The sequence below is a fragment of the Mesocricetus auratus genome, unplaced genomic scaffold, assembly GCF_017639785.1.
Source record: "Mesocricetus auratus isolate SY011 unplaced genomic scaffold, BCM_Maur_2.0 Super-Scaffold_4256, whole genome shotgun sequence".
In the NCBI taxonomy this organism is placed as follows: Eukaryota; Metazoa; Chordata; class Mammalia; order Rodentia; family Cricetidae; genus Mesocricetus; species Mesocricetus auratus.
The window spans coordinates 38,437,726-38,464,123 of NW_024429182.1; the positions used below are offsets into that span (position 1 = coordinate 38,437,726).

General features: G+C 43.1%; 1 protein-coding gene and 1 pseudogene across 3 annotated transcripts in view; both read right to left on the reverse strand.

Moving 5' to 3' along the window:
• Window positions 1–6,142: 6,142 nt before the first annotated feature.
• The window catches only part of Cemip2 (cell migration inducing hyaluronidase 2), a 79,854-nt gene continuing 59,598 nt past the window's right edge, over window positions 6,143–26,398 (reverse strand). For all 3 annotated transcript variants that reach the window (XM_021225385.2, XM_021225383.2, XM_005063765.4), the window contains 6 exons: window positions 20,921–21,103; window positions 18,276–18,495; window positions 15,910–16,008; window positions 11,656–11,810; window positions 8,634–8,737; window positions 6,143–8,237 (listed from right to left, as the gene is read on the reverse strand). In XM_021225385.2, the coding sequence (XP_021081044.1) occupies window positions 8,041–8,237; window positions 8,634–8,737; window positions 11,656–11,810; window positions 15,910–16,008; window positions 18,276–18,495; window positions 20,921–21,103 (958 nt within the window). In that variant the 3' untranslated portion in view covers window positions 6,143–8,040. The remainder of the gene's footprint in view (window positions 8,238–8,633; window positions 8,738–11,655; window positions 11,811–15,909; window positions 16,009–18,275; window positions 18,496–20,920; window positions 21,104–26,398) is intronic.
• LOC106022580 lies at window positions 21,111–25,217 on the reverse strand (annotated as a pseudogene).

Genomic DNA, 26,398 nt, shown 5'->3' on the forward strand with positions numbered 1-26,398 from the left:
CTGCCTGAGATTTCTAAGCAGGAATAACCATAGCCAAAGGAAGAATTTTAACAGCAAGAATTTCAGACATCATTAAGGGGAAACCTGAGCATGGGCTTCACATAAAAGCTTGCCTCGGTAGCTGCCACACACTCTGGTGTGCATCGAATCTGGCTGGCAGCAATCAATGAAAGCAAATTCTAGGGGAGACAAGGAGAAAAATGGAACCCCATAAGCTAGGAATGCATGGTACTCCAAATGTAGGTGGATGTGTTTCCACTGCAGGAAGTGTGGGGAAGAAATGAGCGTTTACTAGGTCCTGTGGGGTTTTCAAGCCGCAGCCTTCTTAAGCAACACCTGGAGAGCAATGCAGTTTGGGGGAAGGGCGAGCCTGTGCTTTCAAGAGCCTCATGTGACTGTTGCAGGTTTTTTCTCCCTCACATTTTAAGTTCTCTACATGTTGACAAGTTCCAAGAACAAAACAAGGAACCTGACCTGTGGGCTCTTCTCCACAATCCAGGCTCAGCAAACTTCTCCAGGAATGAGTTTAATAGTGGGCAAAAGCCTCCTTCAGCATTACTAAGACATAAAATTAGCAGTAGTCAGTATGACAATATGAGCTTGGCTGGGTTCCATCCAACTAGACCTTATTTACAGACAGACACATAATTTACATATACTTTTCACATAATAAAAGGCCTTCCTTTCTGGAGCATACCTAAAACCAAAAACCATTCTTAGCTCTCAACAGAGCCACAGAAAACTAGAACTCTTTCTTCCATCAACAATAATGTATTAAATATTTCAAAGTGATGAAAAGTTTGACTGTATTGACCATAATGGATGATGAACCTTCAAGTGATAGATATGGTCATTACTTAAAGCAGATCATTATCTAATATATACATATCAAAACTTTATAATGTACCGTGTATGTGCAATTATGACATTCAAAACACTAGAAAATAAAAAAGCAAAAATTCACCATTATTAACTCAAAAATGAAGGGAGGAGCTACCACATTAGTTTGGAACCATGATCATGGCTCCTGGCCATTTCTGGGGGCAGCCTTTACATGTGTCACTTTTCTTATATAAGAAAATCATTTTGTCTACTTAAAGAAATTTTCTAAATAATCTATGAATATACTTCCCAACTTTCATAGTATTTTCAACTAAAACATTTTCATCGTGTGGCTAGTGTTTTTGGAGCTCCCCTGGGGCAGAGTTGCTCATTCAGAAAACAAACTTTAGTCAGTCGGTCTCCAATTATACCATCTAACAATAAAGTGTGTGCCAGTGTTAGACCCTAAATTAACCTGGTGAGTTCCTGGGATTCTGGGAGTTGTAGTTCTTGGAAAGCAACAACAAAGCCTCATGAGAAAGTATGGTGGCCTATGGGTTTTGTATATAGGTCCTACCAACATGTGTCTTGAGGCCACACACCTGCAAAGTTTCCAGGTGGTGGTTCTGACCAAGTTCCATCTCGGCCAGTATTCAAAATTTTAGTAAAAACTTGCTTAAATGTGGCCAAAATGGTGGAAGTGGTTTTTTCCTCTGGCAAACTTCAGAATTAACTCCAGAGCCTGAGTATTTTACATCAGCTAGCTTCTTCATGTTGAAGCTAAATAAAATTGAAACACCTTTTCCAAATGGCTTGAATCACTGAAGCCAACAGTGAGTAACATCTTGTTCTTGTAAACAAGGAACCAGGGTGGATTCTGGAGGACTTCTCAGGGTTGAGAAAGATTGGGGTCTAGATGGGCAGTTAGAACATTTACGTAGCATGTGTAAGGCCCTGTAGTCAACCCCAGGACTAGATGGGGAAAAGGATAAGATATGGTAAGAGGGAGATAGAAGGGAGGGGGAGAGAAAGGGGTGAAAAGAGAAAGGGGGAGGGAGGAACGAGAGCACAGGCAGGCCCCAGCCCAGGGTGTCTACTCCCATTTGCAGCAGCCTGAGGTAGGTCATCAGCAAGTCAGGGTAACAACAATAATGTACTCTGTTACCCTATTAAAGGTCGTCACTCTAGAATTCCTCAGGTTATTAATCATGGCTAAGTAAGTGCCCAAAACCTCAGCAAGAATCCAGAGGCCTAGTTTGTACAAGGCCCTAGACACAGCTGAGTGTTGGAACTATCAGTATCTCCAGTACTAAGTAGGCTGGGGAGTAGAGATCTCTATGAGTGAGAAGCTAGCCTGAGTTACATAGGCAGGCCTACCCTCAGACGGTAAATAAAAAGAATTACAGAGGATGAACTCCAAATCTGCAGAACAGAGCTAGTAAGTATCCTCAGTGGGATGCAAGCTCTGGTCTGCCAGAAGAGAATGTGCCCTGGGGTTAAGTGCATGCCTTCCTAAGGAATGCATTTCCACTGGACTGCGGCAAACATTCCTTCACCATCTAAGGAATGAAAATCCATCATCAGGAGCACTCAACCCTTGCCCATCTCCTCCATGCCCTCCCCTCCTCCACACAAAGTAGCCAGCTTAATGGCATAAAGATATGAGAAGGGTGTGGTGAAGTTGGAAAACAGGAGCCCAGAGCCCGTCTCCACCCCAGGCTGAGTAAACATCAGCCTGGAGGCGGCTTGGAAGTTATCTCCCATGAGGCCATGCACCTGCCTTTCATCTTCTCAGACACATAGTCTTCACCTTTCAAAATAATCATCTATGCAGCAGTAGCTCAGGTGGACCCTCTGTCAAAGACATAAAACAGCCATCAGTTGACATCTGAAAGCCACTGTGTTTCTCCTCAGTGGACAGCCTCATTTCTGGGACTCAAGGAAAGCCCTCACCTGATAGAAAATGCCCACCAAGCTGCATATCACCTTAGAATACAATTTCTCTGCACAAAAAGACACAGCGAAACCTTGGCAGTGGTTCTGGTGAGTAATAAGCAAAGACTATTGTTACAGACTGAAAACTTCTTTTTTAAAAAGCTTTTCAAATCCATGCCCCACCTGATGCAGTTCCGCTGAGATGGGGACTAGCCAGCCTGGGTCCTCAATGTCCTAGCTGGTGGGAAGACAGTCATGTGCCCACCCAGCACCGCATGGCGCCAGGCAGGTGGCCTCATTATAAGCAAATGCGTGGTGGAGAAATGGGGGGGTGGGTGGTTCATTCGCTGTGGAGAGACACAGAAAGGAAGAAATGAAGGTGAGGAGTGGGCAGGTTTGGAAGCCCGCTTGCCACGGGGGGCCATGGTGAATGTGGTGAATAGACTTGAGCAGGGAGGCCTGCTTGACACCCAGAGCCATGTTGATGTACAGGCCCAGCTGCTACCAAGGACCATGTCTGGGTCCCTGGTCCTACCAGGGTCTGTGTTGATGTCCATGGCTCCTGCTGCCACCAAGTGCCATGCTGATTCCAGTGGTCTGGGCCACCTCCTGGGGTCCTGTTTGGGTTCAGGGGCCACACCACCACTGCATCCATGCCAATATGGGACACCTTCACTGACACCTGGAGCTATGGTGACAACCAGACCCAAGCTGCTGCCAAGGACCATGTCTGGGTCCATGGTCCTACCATAGCCAGGTTGATGGCTATGTCCATCCCATGTTGTCATCAAAGGCCACATGAAGCCTGGGATCTGGGCCACAACGTGTGGCCTTGATGGTGTCTAGGAGCCACGCAGCTGCCACAGCCATCCTGACCTTTGTGGCCAGGGCTACCACCTAGAGCTAGAATGTCAACCAGACTGAGCTGCTTCCTTAGACCATGTCTGGGTCCATGGCCCAGTTGTAGCTGGGATCTGTGCTGAAGTCTGGTGGTCCCCGTTGCCCCCTAGGACCCACACAGAGGCCCAGGATCTGGGCCTGAGCCTATATCTTGGTTTGAGTCTGTGGCCTTGCCACAACAGGGGCCATACAGATATAGGTGGCCTGTACTGCCACCTGAGCCCAGGCTTCTGCCGAGGACCATGTCTGACTGAGTCCGTGGCCCTTTAGCGCTAGAGTCCAGATTGACTGATGTGACTCTCGTTGCCATGAGGATGCCCAAGGTCAGATCAGTCACCTGAGTCCAGGTTGGTGTCTGAGGGACATAATGCAAGCAGCTCTTAATGGCCTGCACTGCTACTAAATGTCATGGTGACGTCTGAGCCGGAGCTGTAGCTGAGGTCCATGTCAGAGTCTGTGGCCCTACTACAGCCAGGGTCTGTGATGTTCAAGGTTCCTGTTACCATGGAAGCCACGTTGGTGTCTGAGGGTCATACTGCTTCTGGGACCTGTGCTGACCTGAGTGGCCTGCACTGCCACCTGGGGCAGTGGTGACATCCAGACCCAGCTGCTGCTGAGGACCACGTCTGGGTGCTTGGCCCTAGCATGGCTGGTGTCTGTACTGAAGTTCAAATCCCATATTGCCACCAAAGGTCGCATAGAAGCCCAGTGTTGGGGCTGCTACCTGAGGCCTTGGTGGTGGTCAGCGGCCATGTAGCTGCCAGAACCTTCCCAACCTGAGTGGCCATTGCTTCCACCAGACCCAGTATGTTTTCCAGCCTAAGTTGCCACTGAGGGCCATGTCTGGGTCTGTGGTCCAGCTGCAGCTGGGGTCTCTGTTGATGTCTGTGGCCTGTGTCACCTCAGGAAGCCTTAGGAGCCATGCAAGATGAAATCAGAAGGATATGCTGAGCCAGTCTGCCTTTCGCTGGCCCTGGGAAGACTGGCCTTGCATCTCACTGAACATGACAGCAAGAGATCTGGGCCCTGCACTCAGGAGAGAGGGCTGCCACCCCTCACCACAGACCAGGGTGAACCAACCCTGAAGGCATGCATGGAGGGGAGCTGACTCTGCCCCCTCGGCTGAGATGGGTGGCCCCAGTGGCCTGGACTGACCAGCTCAGCTACCACCCAGGCCCACGACCTGGCCTTGAGTTGGCACACCCTAGCATTTACCCCATCTAGGACCTCCTGGAGCTCATGAAGGGACTGGTCCTGTGAAGAAATACCTGCAGGATCTCCAAGACTCAGGGTGACCACAGGATATCCCAGAGGATTCTGGTGAGGATCCAGTGATGGCGTGTACCAGAAGCCAGAGGCCTTGAACCAGACCATCGACTCTTGCAATGAAAATTTGCCAGCAAAGCTGATTGGACAAAAGGGTGTACCATGTGACACATGCATGCGCCCAATGCCTCCAGATGAATGAAAAGGTATTGGAGAGACAGGACAGAAGGAGAAGCAAAGAGGTTGTTGGTTTTTGTTTGTTTGTTTTGGGGTTTGTTATTGTTCTTGTTTTCATTAGTTTGCTTACTTTGTTTTGTTTTCTTTTGTGGGAGAGCTGCAGGAGTGGTAAGGGGAGAATATGGAGGGACCAGGAGGTGAGTGGAATTGGGGTGCATGATGTGAAACTCCCAAAGAATCAATAAACAAATTTTTAAAAAAAGCCTTTCAAGCTGGGTGTGGTAGCACACGCCTTTGATCTCAGCACCTGGGAAGCAGAGAATCTCTGTGAGTTCGAGGCCAGCCTGGTCTATAGAGTGAGTTCCAGGACAGCCAAGGCTGTTACACAGAGGAAGCCTGTCCTGAGGGTGAAAAAAGTCTTTCAAAAGGTAACAACAATAAAATACTTTAGGATTGAGAATCCTGTGTGTGACATACGGATCTCAAAATTACATACAGATACATAGAATTGTTTTTTTAATTAATTTATTTAGCTTTATTTTTTGTGCATTGGTGTGAAAGTGTCAGATCCCCTGGGACTGGAGTCACAGACAGTTGTGAGCTGCCAAATGAACCTGGATCCTCTAGAAGAGCAGTCAGTGCTCTTAACCGCTGAACCCCATGCAATTGTTTTTTTTAATTACAACAATTTTGCAGATGGAAGCTAAACAGTGGGGCTCTAAGTAATGTGACCAGGAAGCTTAAAAAATCAAAACAAAAATACTGCACGTGCCCCAGCTAGACCTAAAATCAATTAACTCATTAACTCCAATCTGTGAGTAAGAGAGTGGGGTCCACCAGGCCTGTGTACTTTTTATAGCTCTTCAGGTGATTCCAGCACACACTGGGATCTTCTTCATGGTAAAACTCATTCCCTGACCTTTTAAGTCAGTCTTGCAAATCTGTGTGGACCGTCATCCTTTATTTCTGCCAATAACTTCTTTAAAGCAAATATCTGAGATTTCAACAACTTCAGAGATTCACAAATAACACACAGACAAAATACATGCACACGCATTTTTATTTATTTAACTTAGGCCCTAATTATTAGTACATACATCAGAAAAACTGAGTGCCTTGACACTTGCATACCCTCACCAAATATTTTTTTAAAAAACCTGAACTCTAAAAAAGCACACATCAAATATACTTAAGTCATAATATAACACACACACACACACACACACACACACACACACACACACACACACACACACATTCCCACACACAATTCAATCACCTTCAGGAACCATTACCCGGTAATAGATTTCATAGGTAAGATCTCACTGTACAAAAAAAAAAAAGAAGAAGAAACAAACAGAAACCCACATCTGAAAAAACCCAAACAAACAAATCAGCAGACTTTGATTAAGACATGTGCCCCTCCTGTGAGCACTGACAGTCGGCATGGTTTGTCACAGCACTTTGAGGTAGCATGTTCAGGAAAGGAAAACAAGTCACAGAGACACAAAGTACAGGCATCAGCCTTGGCCCTTCACACAGGAAGATGAGCTTGTCCATATTCACTGCTAATGTCAGCGGGACGTGCCTGGATGCTAATGTCAGCAGCGGGGGACGTGCCTGGATGCTCATCCACCCGCCTTCATGCAGCGCAGCAGCATTCTGATGCATCTTCCTTGTCTGCAAGGCCAGCCTCATTTGCCACATTGTGTCCCCACCGGCTGGGGCACTGGACATCATGGTATCCCTTCTTCTTGTGTTTGAAAACTACATTCACTAGGAGAGGCTCCTCTTTTTAAGGCTACAAAGAGGTTCATGTCGTCTCCATGATTGTAAGACCTAAAAAGGTGTCTCCTTCCTCCCCTTGGATACAATATTTATGGAGAAGCAGTAAGCTCTCTGGGATTTTCTGGTAGGATGATGAGCAGAGACACTTAAAAAGAAAAAAAAAACCCACACAACAAAACACAGGTACAAGATCAAAACCAAGGACAGGTTTCTTTTTGTAAGTTAATTGGGGGGCGGGGGTTGTTTTAGACATGGTTTCTCTAAGTAGCCATGGCTGTCCTGGAACCCACTATGTAGACCAGGCTGGCCTCAACTTAAGAGACTGGTTTGCCTCTGGAAAGCTGGGAGTGAAGGCATGTGGCACCATACCTGGCTCCCCTTTGCAAGTTAAAATGGCAGGGTTTACAGTTTGGGAAGTGGCTTGCTTCTTTTAAAGACAAGTCAGTTCAGGTCTGCATTTTAAATACAAATATACAATCAAGACAGGTTAAGGATTAAAGCTGCAAAGCCCACCAGACTTGGGGGCAAGTAATGGTTTGTTTTTCCGCTCAATGGTCACAGATCAAAAAGATTTCAAAAGCCCTTTGTCCAAATATGGTTCCCTCTTAGAAAGGTGAACCCTCAAAGATAACCAATACACAAGTGAATATAAAGAGTACATGTCCGAGCAAGAAGGGCATGTGCTGGGCCTGAGTTGCCACTTAAAATGGTATCTAGCATCACATAAAACCTCACAGGCAGCCCACAAATGAGCCCCGGGCATCACCGACCAAGTCAGTCACTGGAGTCAACTGTACAATGAGCATTAGACTTCAAGTATTGAGGTGCTACAGCAGCCGCTCAGAAGCCCTCCTGCACCCCACTCTATAAAAAGGGAAGCACTGCTGACTGCCTTATGAATTCGAGGGACAAGAGAACTGCTCTCCGAACTCAGCAGCCTCAGGAAGACAGAGGGTTCTTTACCGTCTGGGCAATGCCAAGGTACGCCAGCTGGCACTCGGGCAATTGCTTTGAATTCTTTCTCTCTCTCCCTTTTGTATCAAACAGGAAAATGGTTCCATTGGGTTAACAGTGTCATCTTAAAATGCCATAAATTAAATAAGTTAGTTCACATTTTTTTTCTTTCCCAGCACTTAAATTACAGTCAAGTCTCTAAAGCACTTTCAAAGCCTGCTGTAACAGTTCGAGGTCTCTTCTGTGGACACTGCTGGCCCTGGAGCACCCGTAGTCCTCCATCTGCAAAGGGAGGTACTGCTCAAGCACCCCCAGGCCCTGCTCAGCAGGACTGGTGAACAGCTTAGTCCATGATGGTCTAAAGTTTCCGCTGAATCCCAAAAATACAATACTGCCTATAAAGAGAGAGAGAGAGAGAAATGTTGTGTATAGCTACCAGTTTCAGCAAGATAATGATGGAGGTGAGTCAGAGTGGAGCATGCATTGGTGCATATACACACGTGCGTGCACGCGCGCACACACACACATGCACACGCACGTACGCATGCATACACACACATATGTATTGATAAAAATACCTCACTTCCTTACATCAGCAAGCAATTTTTGCCACCCAGATGACACACCATAACCCAACACACTTCCTCTGACACAGTTCTTTATGAAGAAATTATTTCAAGGATGCTCCCTCAAGGGAGAGCTCATGAAAACAGTCTAGCAGATAAACACCACCTTAGAAGTATTTTCACTGCCGCATCATAAGGACGCCATAGGATACTGCAAATACAAACCTTTGCTATACAGATGTGCTGGTTTGACCAGTCCCAGAAGTACTAAAGAATCGGAGATATTCATCTGTTTTATTTCCCCTCTTGTGCTCAACAGAACGATTGACCTGTGGGCAAAGTTAGACAATCAGAACCAATGTTAGTCATTCAGCATGGATTTACTGAAGATCTTTCTGGACTGAGAGCCATGGAGGAACACTCGACAAAAGCAAATTTAGAAAGGAAAACAGGCCCGGTTCTTTTTGTTCCCACTGACACAAGTCCCAACTGCCTGCTGCAAAGGGAACTTCTCATGGTCTTAGGAGGGTCGTAACACAGGGAAACCCAAAGGTATGGAAACCAAGAGTCATGTAGGCATGGGGGCAGAGTGGAACCCAGCCTTTCAAGGACTGGTCTACTCAGAGGGGGTGCTTTGGGTTTCTCTCTGTCATTACCTCTTTATTGTGAATGAGTAAACACAAACTTAAAACATAAAGATTAGTGTTAGAGTGCAGATCAATGGTGCAGTGTTGGTCTAGAATAGGGAGGTCCTGGACTCACTCCCCAGCGCTACAAATAACAGCAACAAACAAAAACAAACAAGCTATTCTCTGTGGCTTCAAAAAGATTTTTTTCATTTGTTTGTTTTAATTGCAATCTTTAGGGCTACTGAGGTGGCTCAGCAGTTGAGAGCAGTTGCTGTTCCACGAGAGGACTGACTGGGTTTGATTCCCAGCACCTACACGAAAGCTCACAACCACCTGTAACTCCAGCGCTACTAGATCTGATGCCCTCTTCTGGTCTCTGCAGGCTCAAGGCACATACATACACATAAAAATAGTAAAAATTTTGAAAAAGGCATCTTCAATGTACAGTAAAATCAATACAATATTCAGAGCTGTTTGTGGATCCCTGCTTCTCTTCCTGTGATAATTGCTATGGCTTCATGCTTTATTTTAGTATCTGACCAATAAGATCTTTGTATTGGTATAATTTTAAAAAAAAAGGAACTTACCACTCTTCAAAGTGAACTGACTGCAATACCAGCTGCCAAGTACAACAAGAAGGGAAGCTGTTTGCTCCCACATACAGAAAGTGTGCTACTTGTATAATTTATAATTTAATTTAGTGAGGGGCATCTTTAATATTAATTTCCATTCCTTTGACAAGTGCTTACTACCAGAACTATGGTATAGGCTCTTGGCTGTAGTTCTCCTAAAGCAGTGGTGATTGGGTTCAGAATTATTACAGAAGTCCTGCAGGTCTGAACTTCAACAGCATGGAATTATGAGGCCAATCTGGATGCACACACAGGCAGCCCACCCACAGGCTCTCAGAAAGTCACTGCACTATAACTCCATTCTGAAGCCCTGGCTGACTGGACCTTCCTAAGTAGACCAACCTTCTAGTGATCCTCCTGTCTCTACTTCCAGAATGCCAAGACTGCCACTACTCCTGGCCCCTGCCCTATAACGTCTTGATACTACATTAAAATTCAATATACGCATGTAGCAATCCTAGGGTTCAATGCATAAGCCTCTGAAAACTAAACACAGTAATAGAACCAGCAGGCAGCTGGAGAAATAACTCTCTCTAAAAAGTCTCTTCTTAGTTAGTTGTTTTAAATCCTCAGTGTGTAGGGTACCTTGCAAAACCATGTTTTTCTACTATTTGGTGAGATTTATATCCTGGGTTGTTTGAGGAAAAGTGAGGATATGGTTTTTTGTTTTGTTTTGCTTTTTTGAGACAGGGTTTCTCTGCGGCTTTGGAGGCTGTCCTGGAACTATTTCTTGTAGACCAGGCTGGTCTCAAACTCACAGAGATCCGCCTGCCTTTGGCTCCTGAGTGCTGGGATTAAAGGTGTGCGCCACCACAAGGCCGGATATGGGTTTTTAAACGCTGAGAAAAATCTTTAAATGCTGAAACCTCAGAAAGGAATTCTCTAAAATTATCCTAACAGTAAGATAGTTCTATAGCTAGCTGGTCCTCCTATCCACAGGCTCTGCAGACCTGATAACCTGAGTTCCATTCCCAGGACCCAAGTGGTAGAAAGAGAAGAAGTATAAGATACCCTACGCTCACTCTATGTGCACCTGGGCATGCATGGGCAAGCATTCCATCATGTACAAAGGAAACATAGTGAAAACTTGGGGGAGAGGAAATCTGCATGTATACTGGATACAAACACACTTCATCTCTTACCACTGTTCCTAAACAATACAATATAACAAGTATTTACATCACATTTACATGGGTCTTGCCATTATTCAGAGAGAGGATTTAAAGCGTACAGAAGAACTATGAAGGTTATATGCAAATATTACACCATCTTAAATAAGGGGAACAGATATCTGCAGGGGGAATAAAACCAAACTTCTGTGGACACTGAGGGAAGACTACTGAGGAATGACCTCCTCCAAACATACCATGCCTCACACACATACACACACACACACACACACACACACACACACACACACACACACACACACACAGAGAGAGAGAGAGAGAATGAACACATGCACACAAATGTTATGCCAAAATAATCCAAAGACTTTATGGGATTTATTGGGAGCTAGTTCTACAGGCCACAAGAACATATACCTTCAGATCAATGGAAATGACTAGAGGGCCGGGCGAGCTTCACTCTACAGGACACTTATGCTCTTTCAGTAAATGGCTGCACTTACTATCTACCACAGAGTAGAATGGTCTGGTCAATCCAGAAAATGAAATGTTCTCCAGGGCCTCTTTTTTTCAGAGATGAATGACAACAACAAAAACCAGACACTGCTCTTAAAAGAGATCTGGGACACACAACCACTTAAAACTTAAGTTACTCTTTCCCAGATACCAACTGACCTGGGCAATGGCGTCCTGAATCCTGTACAAAGCTGTCTGAGAGTCCATCAGTGGGAGCAACAGCCACTGAAGAAAAAACTACCTCACAGAGCCTGAAATGCTCATGGAGTAAACAGAGCTCAGAAGTAGGCATGGAAGTGGGGAGTCATGTCTTAAGGCAGCTTTGCTCTGGTGCAGGGCCTACCTTGGAGGGATGCTAGACTTTAAATACTCTCCCATCTGACTGGCATCTGCAGGAAGGAACATCTTTTTTTCTGTCAACCGGAAGGGAACACTGCAGGCATCCACAACAAGGATGAGAATGCCTGCACTCCGGAAGGTGAAGTCTGTACCATTGACCTGAAAATACAAAAATATCTTATATGTCATCTCCATTTCAGGAACATCCCTAGGATGCTTGAGTTTTCTCTAGCTCTTTCTAAGCTCAGGATTCAAAATATATCATGTTTGGTTTACACTGGTACCCATATTCCTCCAGATTTCAGCTTCTTTAACTGTAGGTCATGATCCCATGCAGAGTCAGAAATACCCCAGGTGCATTGTGTGTTTATTTTTTAGTGGATTTTTGTTTGTTTGTGCATCCAGAAACCTTTCCATCATAGGACTGTGCTATGAAGTATGGAAGCCAAGTTGAATGAGGGAACAGAGGAAACATTTAATCCTGGAACCTGGCTGAGAGGCAAGATAAATTAAAACTGCCCACTAAGATAGCACATGTTTTCCTAAAGATATCTTAAAGTTAAAGAAAACAAGTCACATAGGGTCAGAATATGTGTGGCTGTCAGTTTTTACCATGTTAGCACCCTAGCAACCCTAAACCCCAAAAACGCATCTCACCAAACCACCTTACAGGTTCATTTACAAAAAGAGTAAGAATGCCAACTTGTATGTTTCCTTCTATGTTTATGTTTAATCTCTGAACACTGCTATAAATGATGACTTTTGAGCAAGTTAGCAAGTCACAGAACTGAAGAAAATGAAGCCCAACTCTCTTATGAAGTCTACACTGTCTTAGACTGTGCCCTCTCCCTCTGCTCCCCTCCATGCGCCCTGGCTCTCTTGCTTTCCTGTACTTACCTTTACATCTGAGGCATAGATTCTCCCCTTTCTGAGGTAAGTTTGAATGAGAATGGCCTAGAATGTTTGATCCTCATTTGGTAGAATTCTTTGGTAAGGATTAGGAGACAGGGCCTTGTTGAAGGAGGTGCACCCCTGGGGATAGGCTCCAGGTTTTAAAAGCCTATGCCATTACCAGTTAGAGCTCTCTCCCTCTCCCTCTTCCTGTCCTTTTCCCTCTCCCTCTCCCTCTCCCTCTCCCTCTCCCTCTCCATGTCCCTCTCCCTGTCCCTCTCCATGTCCCTCTCCCTGTCCCTCTCCCTGTCCCTCTCCCTCTTCCTGTCCCTCTCCCTGTCCCTCTCCCTCTTCCTGTCCCTCTCCGTCTTCCTGTCCCTCTCCCTCTCCTTCTCCCTCTCCCTGTCCTTCTCCCTCTCCCTGTCCCTCTCCCTGTCCCTCTCCCTCTTCCTGTCCCTCTCCCTCTCCTTCTCCCTCTCCCTGTCCTTCTCCCTCTCCCTCTCCCTGTCCCTCTCCCTCTTCCTGTCCCTCTTCCTGTCCCTCTCCCTCTTCCTGTCCCTGTCCCTCTCCCTCTTCCTGTCCCTGTCCCTCTCCCTCTTCCTGTCCCTCTCCCTGTCCCTCTCCCTCTGCCTCTCCCTCTCTTTGCCTTTTGGCCCTCTGTCTCTTTGCCTTTTGGTTGTTGTCTCACAATGTGAGCTCTTAGCTGTCTGCCCAGTGTCATGCCTGCCTACCTGCTGCCATGATAGTCATGTGGTCATGGACTCACCCTCTGAAACTGTAAGTCACAATAAACTCTTCTATAAGTTGTTTTGGTCATGGTCTCTTCACAGCAACAAGAGAAGTAACCAAGGCATTCCACTTAATAAATTCACTAATTTTGGCTTTTTGTCCTGAAATTCTTTCCTATGCAGCCAAGGAGCCAGCTTTGCTGAAAGAAGGCCCCTGGGGCCACAATGACCTTCCCCTCCCTACCACTGACAGTATCATTACACTGTTTCAAAAAAACCTTCCCTAAGTCACCATCTGTGATCTTGTATGGCAAGCAGGGCATGAAGGCACATGACTATAACACCAACACTCAGGATTCTGAGGCAGAGGATCATGAGTGTCAGGCCGGCCTCGGCTACTTAGGAAAATCTTGACTCAAAAAGAAAAAAAAGAAAGAAAGAAAGATAATGAAATAACATATAAAAAACAACAAAAAAAGGAAAGCCAGAATTACTAAATATTAATTTCTCAATACAAAAGAGAAGACAAAACAAAAAAAAACCTACATACTAACCACATATTACTTATCTATTAAGAATAAAGCATGCTATACTAACAGTTAACAAGAGTTTGACAGGTTCTTTTTGCCATGCTTGTCCTTCCTGAAATATTGTTTCTAACCCATGACTTAGCTTATGTGAACTCAATTTGTTTAGCTATGTGTAAGTTGCTCGAATTCAGGAAATAGATATTCAAATTCCTGATGTAATCCTTTCTCTTTTAATTATATTCTCTGTGTATGTGGGGGGGTGCTATGGGATGAATATGGATGTCAAAGAATAATTTACAGGAGTAAGTTTCCTCCTTCTACTTTGTGAGGTCCCAGGGATTGAACTCGGGTAGTTAGGCTTCTTGGCAATTGCATTTAGCCACTGAGCCATCTTGTCTACCCACTGTGAATCTTATGTGAGAAAAAAGAAAATGGAAATGACCCACTATTTACTAATATTTAAATTTCATGTAAGATAAGAAATTCCATAATGATTCCCAGAAATTCAAAGTGTGCTTGCAAAAAGCACCATCCCTCTGCAAAAAACAAACAAACAAACAGAAGGAGGGGGAAGAAGTTTTCAGAAAGGGTTAACATCATGGGTCACGATGAGAAAGTTCTGGACATAAATATGCCAACAGGAGCTCTGCAGCTTGATAAGAAACACTGGAAATCAGCTCAGTGTTGTTGACAGCAGCCCATGATAAATACACATTATATAACTGCATAGGATGGCAAAAGTTCATGTTACAGTTCATGTTACATGTATCTTTTTTTTTTTTTTTTGGTTTTTTGAGACAGAGTTTCTCTGTGTTGTTTTGAAGCATGTTACATGTATCTTACTACCTTAAAAAATGGGGCAGATGTAAGCCTAATTTTGTCCCCACACACTTGGAATTGCAATTATCATAAGTCACTGCTTTAACAAAATGAATTCCTGCAGAGACCACAGGAAACTGAGAGGGATGCTGGACATTGGCTAGCAAAGAGTTCCTTACACAGAGACCCCCAGACCGCCCTGACTTGGGGCAGACCACATCTGAGTCCTAGTTCCCAACTGGGCTATGAGCCCAACTAGTGCTGACCCTGTGACTTGCATCTACTTCATTGATGCTCTCAGGAAAGACCATACTCTGTCTTTGCTCTTGTCTCTGCCTTAAAGGAGATAGGAAGCCTTCGAAGAAAAGGCCAAAGGAATTTAGAAGCTATCATTCCCCATATTTTAAAGAACTTGGGAGTTTATTTTAATTCACAAAACAAGAATAAACATGGTTTTCTCCATATTTAGTGAACATGTGAACTATTCTCTAACTAAATGTGCCTTTCCTTTAGTGAAAAATAGTCTAAATAATTTTTTAACATTAGGCTAAGACTGGTTCTCAACCTTCCTAATGCTGCGACCTCATGTTGTGGTGACCCCAACCATAAAATTACTTTGTTGCTTCTTCATAACTCTAATTTTGCTACTGTTATGAATTGTAATGCAAATATCAGATATGTGACCCCAAAAGGGCCACTACCCACAGGTTTAGAACCACTGGCCTATGAGAAATCGATGAATAATCCACTTGAAAAAATAACTTGAAAACACACCCGTTTGGGAGGCATTTATATCTCAGCTGCATTCCTGCCACCAGTCATCAAATGAGATGACAAACCCATGACTGGTCCCAGAAATAATATCACTAGGATTGAAGATCAAAACAAAGAAGTCACAGCAGTTCACAGACATGCAGTGGTCTGCACTTGGCCAAAGGAAAAGAAGTGATGCTGTGGCTGGATATCTGTGCTCCTACAAATTCACAGCTTGAGATTCTAATCCCCAAAGTGATGGTCTCAGGGGGTAGAGCCTTTGAGGAATGAGGGATGCCCTTGTGAATGACACTTAGAAGTTAAGCCCGAGAGACGACAGGACACACACAGGGAGGAGATGCAATCTATGAGCCAGGAAATTGGCCCTCCCCATAGTACTTTCCTATAGCCTCCATCTTGGACTTCCCAGAGTTCTAAAACTGTCAGCAGTAAGTTCTACTGCTTCTAAGCTACTTAGCCTATGGTATTTTATTACAGCAGCCCAAAAAGACTGTGGCAACGCCAGGCTGTACTTACAGAAATAACAGATGGATCTCCACGCTGTGTTTCTACTTTACCGGGTGACTGGAACCGTACAGGGAGGTAGCTCTGGTGGGGGTCACTGCTAAACACCATCTAGACGAGAACACATTGCATCTTTGACGGCAACTGTATCGAAATCCCACAGGTCACTCAGAACACACTCAATTATTCCAAGTGATTATTTATCTTAACTTTTTATGCCCACTTCATGACATGGAATTCTAGCTCATACATTTCATACAGGAAGTGTATGCTTCTTGGTTTCTGGAAAAATCACAGTTTCAAAGAAGCATAGTCTTGTTAATGAAATAAAAAAGGGGCCAGGGTCTAGCTCAGTGGCATATCACGTGCTTAGCATGCATTCCCACATACAATCACCACTGGTGATAATCAAGTCATTTTGAAAAGTTACCAAGTTTATTTAGTAATGAAGGTCATTCTGAACACTGAGCTAGAGCATTCAATGTCTCCCCCAACAGTACCTAAAAGTGAAAATATTACCTGGGACTGGGAAATCTCAGTGGTACAGTATGTATCTAGAAAGTTCAAGGCCCTACATTCTGGGCAAAGCATGGAAAAGAAAAAAAATTTACATGAGCCAGGCAAGAACCCATATGGAGTCCAGTGTTTGTTGGCTGGCTTTCTGTTTTACAAGAATGGGAGAGCAGAGATCATTAACGAATATGAGAGTAAGGTAGTATAGTAAATTGCCATCAAAAAACTGTCAGCTAGGTGTGGTGACTGAGACAGGAGGACCTAAATTTCAAAGTCAGCTTGGACTCAAAAAATTAAAACAAAACAAAAACAAACTAACAAAGGAAAGGGGGTACACAGTAAGCACTGGAGGGGAGAATAATGCAGGGAGTACACAGTGGATAATGGGGGAGGATAAGGGAATGGGGTACAGAGTGGAGGATGGGGAGGACGAGGGATGGAGATACAAGTGGATGATAGGAGAGGGTGATGGGGGATGTCCTTTCTGTATGCTGTGAATATATGGAGATGAGAACAAAGTACAATGATACATAGGATTGAAAATGTCATAACAACATCACTGTTTTCACGCTCAGTAAGAATTAATGAAAACATAGACAGGATAGAGAAAAACAAAGTTCATGTTATGGGAAGCATAGAGCTAATTCCTTTCTCTTCCTGGTGCTACTTATGGTGAGAAACGGGTGGGATTTATGCCGTGGAGGAAGAAATCTGGTCTCAAATGACCTACAGAAAGACCTAAGAATTTTAAGTATTTCCTTCATTTACAGTCAGATGCTTTTTCTTTTCTTTCTTTTCTTTTTTTTTTTTTTTTTTTTGGTTTGTTTTTGTTTTTGTGGCAAATCTTCTTCTTTAAGACTATTCACTAGATATGGGCAGCATCAGCATTATCACAGGCCGGGGGAGGTTCCTGGGCTCAGTCTGGAGCACAAACTCATAGCACTGCAGTAGAACAAGAATTCCCAGTGACAGACAGGTTCCCAGGAGATGCTGGCCCAGGAACACACTGTCAGAACCGTCTTTTCCTTCACATGTGTTTCTCAGAAGACTAAGTGTGTCAAGTGGTCATTAATTAGGTCTGTGTTTCTCTTTCACCTGGAACTGCTCTGACTTTCCTTGGCCCCATCTGTGTGCACGTCTAGAAATTTACTTCCACTGCCCCGTTTTCTTCAAGATAACTGGGATATATTCTAAGCAAGAGCCCATCAAGAGAAGTAGAGAAGTATTTTTACTTCTCATCAAAGTCAATCTGTGTTTTCAATTACAAGAAAAATATAATAGCATCTGCTTCAAAATAGTGACCTTTAAAAAGGAAAACAAGTTTTGACATGAGCTGCAATTTCATACTACTAACAAAACAAAAGCATTATGGGGCCTGGTGGCATATGCCTATAATCCCAGAACTCAAAAATAAGTCAGGATGATCAGGAGTTCAAGGTTATCCTAAGCTATATAGCAAGTTCAAAGCTATCCTTTGATTGATGAGATCATATATCAAAAAACATTAAACACATACATACATAAATAAAACAATTTAATAGCACTTTTAGACAAGTAACCCCAATAGTAATAATGGAATAGAATCCTAAGCCTAGAAAACTTTAACCAACACAATAACCTTTAATTTTAAATATGAAACTCATAATCAAGGTAAACTAACCTATCAAGAAAAAAAGACACTTTCGCTATAAATGGGGACTGTTTTGCTTCTTATGAGCAACACATTCTAGACTAGACCAAAATTTAAGAGGCATCAACATGTATTTATAAAGTTGCACAATATATGCTTCAAAGTCAAGTGCTCCTACTGCCAAGGGAAGAAACTCTGACTTCCCTCCAAAGGCTCCCTCTTCTTCTCTGCTTACCTGGTGGGTGCCACAGCCTTGACAGAGTCCTGTGAGCATGGCTGGCATGCGCTTGACCGCCGAGGGCTTTTTGTAATACTGCGGGTACGCTTTGTCCATGCAGTTACTGATGTCTTTGGAGTCTGTTGCTGCCTGAATCTTGACTCTTTCACATCCCTGAGATGAACAGTAACTGTGACCATCTCTGTGGCTATGGGCTCTGAGATACAGAAACAATAACCTGTAAAATATAAACCAAGCCAATTGTTGTTAGTTCCTCTAAGAAGCATAAAATTTCTTAACTTGATTCATGGCCAAGGGGTATTTCTCTAATAAAGAAACTTTTCCTTAAAAAAAAAATTGCAAAGCTAATAAAACGTTTCACTTTCCTAAAATCCCCCTAGTGTCTCAGGTCACTGCCTTAGGGAGTACTGTGATGCTTTGGTTCAGTTGTCATGAAAGACAGCAAAGTTGATTTCTGGTTTAAATTAGTTCAAGGGGTCGTCTGAGAGGAAGGAATTCAGCTTGCCTCAAAACTTGAAAACTATACTTATATTGGGTTTAAAAATGGAACATTAAATATCAGCTATTCCTTTTGTTGTCACTGCTCATAAATCATTGTGGAAACGGGGATAATAAAGTAGCAACTGGAGCTCATTTAACTAAAGCCAAGACAATCAAAGCCTTGAGATGCTTCCCAAGAGCACATGGACCTGGGGTCCACCTTCTCAACTGGGCCAAAACCAGGCTGAGGAAACAAGTTTCACCAGTTCTAAATTACAGTCTACCAAGATGAATGGGAAATCCGACTTCTAAGAAATGCTACAGCACTATGAAAACCTAGTGTTCCTAAACCAAAGGAGTCAAGATTCAAAGGGCTTGATACAATGTGAGTGACTAATGAAGAGTTCACATTTTAAGATGAGCTCAATGGGCAATGCAAAGTTACAACTGAAAGGTAAGCATACAACCAAAATAGACTGTACCAAATTCTCAAAGAATTAGAGACATTATAATAAATTGTTTTTAAAAGGCAAGAGCCAAGCATGGTGATACATGCCTTTCCAGCACTCAGAAGGCAGGGCAGGTAGATGGACCTCTGCGAGTTCAAAGCCAGTCAGGTCTACACAGAGTTTTTCCAGGCCAGCCAGAGTTTATAATGAGGCCTTGTCTTTCTCCCCACAAAAGGTAAGAATATTGGTGACTGTCCCAACATCTAGTAATTTCAGCATAAATACTTAAAAAAATAACAAGGGCCTAAGTGGGCAAAAGCCTTTTAATATATAATTTAGATTGTCAAAATTAATATAATTGAAAAGAAATGGATCTTCAGAAGCTGGATTTTTTTTAATAACCTAACCAGAAATAATGTCCCATCTTGGTACATGAGTAATCACAAACTTGTAGCCACTGGAATGTCCTTACAAATTTGGTCGTTCCTTTTATTTTTGTGAAAATTCAACTAAGAATGTGGATGTTCCGTCGTCAACAAGGTAAAGGTCCAGTTAGACTTTTTATATTTAGTTAGAGATTGAAATTTGGAGCCTCTTAAGCCTACCACACTGGCTGCTGGGAGAACGAGAGGGCGAATGGGTTGCTTTGCAGACAGAGGTTAACCAGATGATTAGCAAATGAGCCCCAACTTTCATCCCCCAGGCAACTCTGCTCCCACTTCTTCCCACTCTGAACTTTGTGTCTTTCCCAAACATGCCATGCCAATGTTAGTCCATGCCTCCATGCATCTGTGTACCGTTTCTTCTACCTGAGACTCCTCACCCAGCTGTTTCTATCGCCCCCTAACTGCTCAAGAATTAGCTAGTGTGGCACCCTTTGCAGGATGTCACGTACTCTCATCTAATGTGTGAGTTACCCCCTGAGGCACACTAACTACACTGCTGTTGGACTTTAGCATTTAAGTTTTTTACTCTCTAGTAGCTTGCTTCGATGATCAAATTCTCTGCAGAGATGAGTCCTATCTGCATTGGTATCATTTTTTTTCTGCATTAGTATCTTTATACCTAGATGGTAGACAGTCAGCTTATGGATGGCATTGGAAGGAGCATGCTACTTGCTGGAGAGAAGAGGAGATCAAGCCTACCATCACCCACAGGCTGAGAGACTGTAACTGGACAAAAGCGGACAAAGCCACCAGGACCCCAGGAGAGCAGCATAAGAATTAAAAAGTGGAAAGACGCAGCCTAGAGAAAGTTGGAAGCAAATATGCCATGGTTACACAGTGATGTTTAAAAACTTGTGGTCAGCTTGAGAAGTAACCTTAAGTTACAAGGGGGAAATGAGCTTTCAGTGAAATATAAGCAACTGTTACAAATAACTTATATAAATAACTATCACAGAGTTGTTGCAGAAGAACAAATTAATTTTCAGTTGTGCCTACTGATGGCTCTTGACAATGATAATCTCTTCCCCTAAATTGCCTTAATAAGTAAACAGCAAGTATCTCCACTTGAGTACCACTGATAACTATAGTTATGAGTCATCTGAGCTGGGCTCCTAGCTCCTAATAATGACATGCACAGCTGTCCATGCCAGAGGCTCTGCTAAAGATCTGTCACATCCCGTCCATTCTTAGCTATGCGAGGGAAGCAGCAATTTCATCCTTAAAGAAAATCAGAGTTAAGTTCTCATTCACTGCTCCCATGAATTACCCTGTGCCAGAGTCAAAATAGAATTTTCTTGCAGACGGTTTCTTCTGTAGCTCTTCCATCGACTGTGCGGGCTCATACTCTTCAATTCTGGATAAGGAGCCATTCTGCCGCTGCAGGAAGCCGAAGGTAACCTGAAAGCTTGTGTTGGCTGGGTAACAGAGGCCAACTCGGATCCAGTCATCCCTTTGAGGAGAAAGAGAACAAAATATTCACACCTGAGTCAGTATCTTTTGAACGCTGCAGCATACGGAATGAAATGTGACTTCTCTCTGCCTTTTGAGTCCTAAGCCCCAAATATTGTGTGTGTGTGTGTACATATATATATATATATATGAAATATGAAAATAAGATATACCAAAGAAATATAAAAACAAGAACTTGGTTTCAGGAGAAGCCGAAATGTATTTGTGAGTTAAAGTTAAATAACATTCTTCAAGTTCCAGGTGGGTATGGGTACGCTAACAAGAAACCACCAACAACCTGACATCCTGATTTTCTGGAGGCACAACTATGAGAAATGAAGGCTCGAGCCATTTATCCAAGCTACCAAACTGCTACAATGGTCTTCCTGATGATTCTTCAATATAAAATTATTTATTTTTAAAAAATTAAAATATTTTCTTCCTTTTGGCATTTCCTTTGGTGACATTTTTATTGTGGTGAGATAAATACAACCTAAAGTTTCCATTTTATGCATTTTCAATGGTACAGCTCAGTGTACTAATTATATTCACAAGGTCCACCACCCCTGGCCTTGTCATAACCTTTCTATATCTAAAGAGCCTTAAGATACTGCAAGAATTTAACACTGTTCATACACTGTACCAGGGAATCCCACTAAGGAAAAAATACGAAGGCAGACCAAAAGCTTTAAAAACAGGGCTGTCCCATAGGGTGTCATTTATAACAGCACAGGGGGTAGAAATCCTCAATGTTCATGATTATTTAAACAATCACAGTCCATCCACAGTTCAGAAAAACCTGAGGGTAATGGGAAAGGGCACCATAATATTTATCTGCCTCACTTTAGTTAGGATTAAGGATAACCTCAATTTTCTTTTTGGCTTGTCTGTATTTTCCTTATGTTTAATAAGTACAGTGTTTAAAGTGTTCCTTTCAGAAGTAGCGTTATGACCTCTCTGTAATTACACTAAATTCAGAAAAATTATTCATCTCTTCCTCTTGCCTCTGCCCATCGTGTAATTTTTATGAACTTTTAGCTAATTAGGCAAGGAAAAAGTGACTTTATTTCAAGCTCGTGTTGACTTTTGAAACTTCTAGGCTCACTGCTTTTTCCCTTTAAAAGTCTTATTTGTCCAGAATCGAATGAAAAGTTCGCATTTGTACTTTACAGAACCTGTCCATCATTTCACTGGAATATCTCACCTCAAACCCATGATCCAACTCAAAGTAAGTTTCCAGAACACTGATTCCCTTCCCATCCTCCCTACTGTTCTTTTCTCACTGGCTTCTTTGCAACTCACTGGCAATAACAGGCTGGGCCTGAAGAAATCTCACCAGGAACACAATATGACCTAGGGACTGAAGGTAGAGAGATTGAGCTGCTGCAAGGATCTGGGCAAAGATGTTGGCGGCCTAAATTCAGCTACAAACTATGAAGACTGGACTGGAAATATCTGAATGGCATTAAGGAGCCAGAAATGAGAGTTCACTAGCAATGGGATGGAAAGGGAAGGGTCAGCATAGAGAATGAGTTGGGCATTAGGGCTTGGCAGTATCAGAAGGACACAGGTAAGCAGCAAGCTTAGAGAAGAAAACAATAGTTCATTTGCAGTACCCACCAATCTCACACCAAGGGCATCTGCCATCATGAGCACCCAGCCTTGGAAGTGAGCTACTTAGATCCAAACTCCCAGACCTCTGTCTATCTCAACTGCTTGTTAAGCAAAGGCAACAACTCCAAGTTTCATGACCAATAAGATAAACAAGCTAATCAATTTTCAGGCATAGGTTTGAACAACTACATGGAATCCCAAGAGGTTGGCCACAGCGTAATTCTAGATTATTTTACCCCATGGCTTCCACATAATCAGATTCAACCACCAAATGAAAATCGAAAATATGCAGAAAAACAAATCAAACCACCATAATTGTTCTGAAAATACAAACTTTCCCCTTGCCATTGTTCCTTAAACAATAGTGTAGCAACTGCTTACAGTTCTTTAACATTGAAAGTAATCTACCGATAACCAAAAATACAGGATGTTGTATGCATGTGGATTACATGCAAATATCATGTCATTTCATATAAGGATGTGAACATCTATGAAGTTTAATATTCGCAAGGTTTCCTAAAAACCAGCTTCCCAAAGACACAGGGCAATGACTATTGCTCTCCCTTCCTTCTGGTTTAAACTTCTATCCTTCCTCTGATATTCCCTATATTCCTAGTCACCAAATCTACCATTCTGAGCTGAGCAGGCCCTTTCTCAACACTGGGCTTTTGAACTAGATTGACAGTTACAGACTATCATTATCTCTCTGTGTCCTGGCTCTACTCCCCTGAGCAGAGAATGCTGAATTGGTATCCACATCCTATGTCTTTGAAGAAGAGGAAGAGGATGAAGAAGAGGAGGAGGAAGAGGAAAAGGAGGAAGAAGAAAAAGACATCTATTTACTTGATATTTTCCTCACCTCTCTAATGTGAGCTCATTCATTATTATATCAACTGACATACAGTAAATGAATAAATTAGTGAAAAATACAGCCTTGGAATAAATGTGACACCGTGAGAACAGACAACGGGTTAGTTGAGACAGTGTGGCAAGACATTGTTAGGAAAATCTCTTACATTCTAAGATTCTAAGAGATTGAATTTTATTTATTTATTTGTTTGTTTATTTGCTGTTCCCTTTCCTCCCCATTCCAGCTGTTCTGGCTAGGGCCATGTAGCAGGACAGCCCCTCAAATGAGTCCACAACACTGGAGTGGGGTGGGAGACATCTTTTCAATGGAAAAGTTGTAGAAAATCTCAATGTGTTTAAGAGTCTTCTTGTCTTCTGCTGTCACAGTGTTAAAAGCCACACCCTTATGGTCAAACTCACCACCATGACCAATTCTGTGAATGCAGTTTGCCCTGTTGGTGGGATGCCATAATTCATAGCTTCTGGCCAGCAGATCAGTGGTAGTAAATACTTTTCTAGAACTAGACTGAAACTCCCTCATGGTCATGTCTCATTCCTTTTGGTCCATATCTCTATGCATGGCAGAAACAGTGAAATCCCAAGCTTGCACCTTCTTAGTGAGCCAATCCACACCTTCTTGCTCCTATTGATAGACGACAGCCTGGGTGACAGTCAGTGTATCATACAAATCACAGAGTGTCGAGCTTCCACCCCTCTCGTTCCACACTGATGTATATTGGTGGATACCTTCCAGGCCAATTCTTCCTTCTTGACAAGAATCTGAATGAGGTCTCTCATTGAACTTCTTGGTGACCTCAAGGACATCAGAAGGCATTGCAGTCAACTATCCAGTACTGTTGAGCTTTTGGAATATATCATAGATATGGTCCTTGAGCCCATGGCTTAACATTTCATCTGCTTTATACAGTGCAAACATCTTAATGTATTTGGGGGACAGGTTATCTCCAGTTAAGTGCATAAAACACCTGGCCAGGGGTAGTCACAATGATATTGGGGAACTTCCATCTACAGCTTTCTGCAACTAAGCATGTGCATTAGTGCTCCCCAAACAGGCAAGACAAGAGGCATCCACACAGTCTCCTAGTGCCATAACTAAGTTTTGCATCTGCTGAACCAATTCATGAGCTGATGCTAGGACCAAAAAAGTGAGACTGGCCTTTAGATGTGCTGAGGAATTGATATGGCAAATGTGGCTGTTTTCCCAGTCCCAGAGTGGACTTGAACAATCATGTCATAACCCCTTGACACAAGGAAGAATGGCTCCCTGCTGGGTGGCAAAGGATGTCTCAAAACCAGAGGCATAGGTACCATAGAGGAGATCTTCGGAGAGATTCATATCATCAAATCTCATTCCAGTCACCCTTGATGACGTCTTCAGGCTTCCCTGAGAATCCTGACTCACAGATGATCCTTAGTGAGACTGGAACTTAGTGAGACTGGAACAGCCAAGTTAAGAATACTCCTTGAGGCCACTTACGACTGAAGACTGATACCCTACTGTATCCCCAGCCTATCTGATTAACCTGCCTTTAAGAGAACACTGTACCAATCAACCGTACTTGCCTTGGATTTCCTAGGTAATCAACTTTTACAAACTAAGCTGTAATTTTAAACTATGTACTCTTCCACATTCCTGACCCAGAGTATATTATGGCAGTAAATGCTGAAAATAATAGGTTGAAAGCAACCTTATTAAACAAATATCCACCACATGGATACAGGCTGAGAAGATTGTTTGCAGTGATGCTTGCGGTAATATTTGTTATCTGGGAGAGTGGGGCTCAGGAAGTCAATAAAGCTTCATTCCTTGTGAAACTCTATTTAAGATTTCTCTAAGGTGTCCTCATTCCTTCCCCAAGTGATGCTTTCTATGCTGTTCAATAGTGTGAAGCTTTGTTAAGGACACAGATACAGACTCAGGGACAAGGACAGACAAACAGCACTCAGACAGGCAGATTCCGACTCACACAATGGGCAGACTAGAGAGGAGGAATGAAGAGGGAGAAGTGGAGAATCCAAATCTGGGCTTGGTAAACCTACTGGAAGGAAAGGTGCTTTGATTTCTTTCCCTTAGAGCAACATCAATGCATTTTGGGGACTCGGGCGTTATTATTGATGCACTTAAAGTGACACAAGACAGGGCAGAAAGACACTACAAAGCAGGAGTAGGAAATTCCTGGTATTAATGCCCCAACATTTCTTCCTATTGTCCTAGACGCCATTACCAACTAATCATGTCACTATCTCTTGTCCTGTCTATGCTTGGACTCAAAATTCTCTCAATATTGTCAGTTGTTGTGATTTCATACCATAATCCTAGCACTTGGAAAGCTGAGGCAGGAGGACTGTCACAATTTCAAGGCCAGTATGGACTACATAGCAAGGCTGTGTTAGTCCTCTTACCCACTGGGGCCGAAGGGGTGGGGAGAAGAAAAGAGAAAAGAAAGCGAGCCAGTCTTTTAGTTTAATTTTCCACATGCTTACTCAGAAAACCACATAAAACTGGAGCCAGCTTTAGGAAACTGCAATGCTCAGCAGATGGTACTAAAACCTATCTTTTGAGTAGAGGGTATCGCTTTGAGTAGAGCTCTTGCTAATGTACTTGAGGTCCTGGATTGAAGCCCAACTATCTCAGATAACAACAAAAGAAGACATACTAGCAAAAGCATGCTTATGATGCAGCCTGCTTTAGCTAGACATGGATAAAACAGACCCTCACCTTATAACAGAGAGAAAGAAATGATCTTAAAAGTCAAATCGGTCATAGAATCAACCTGCACAATCACACTTCCTCCTCACAGCCTAGACTGTT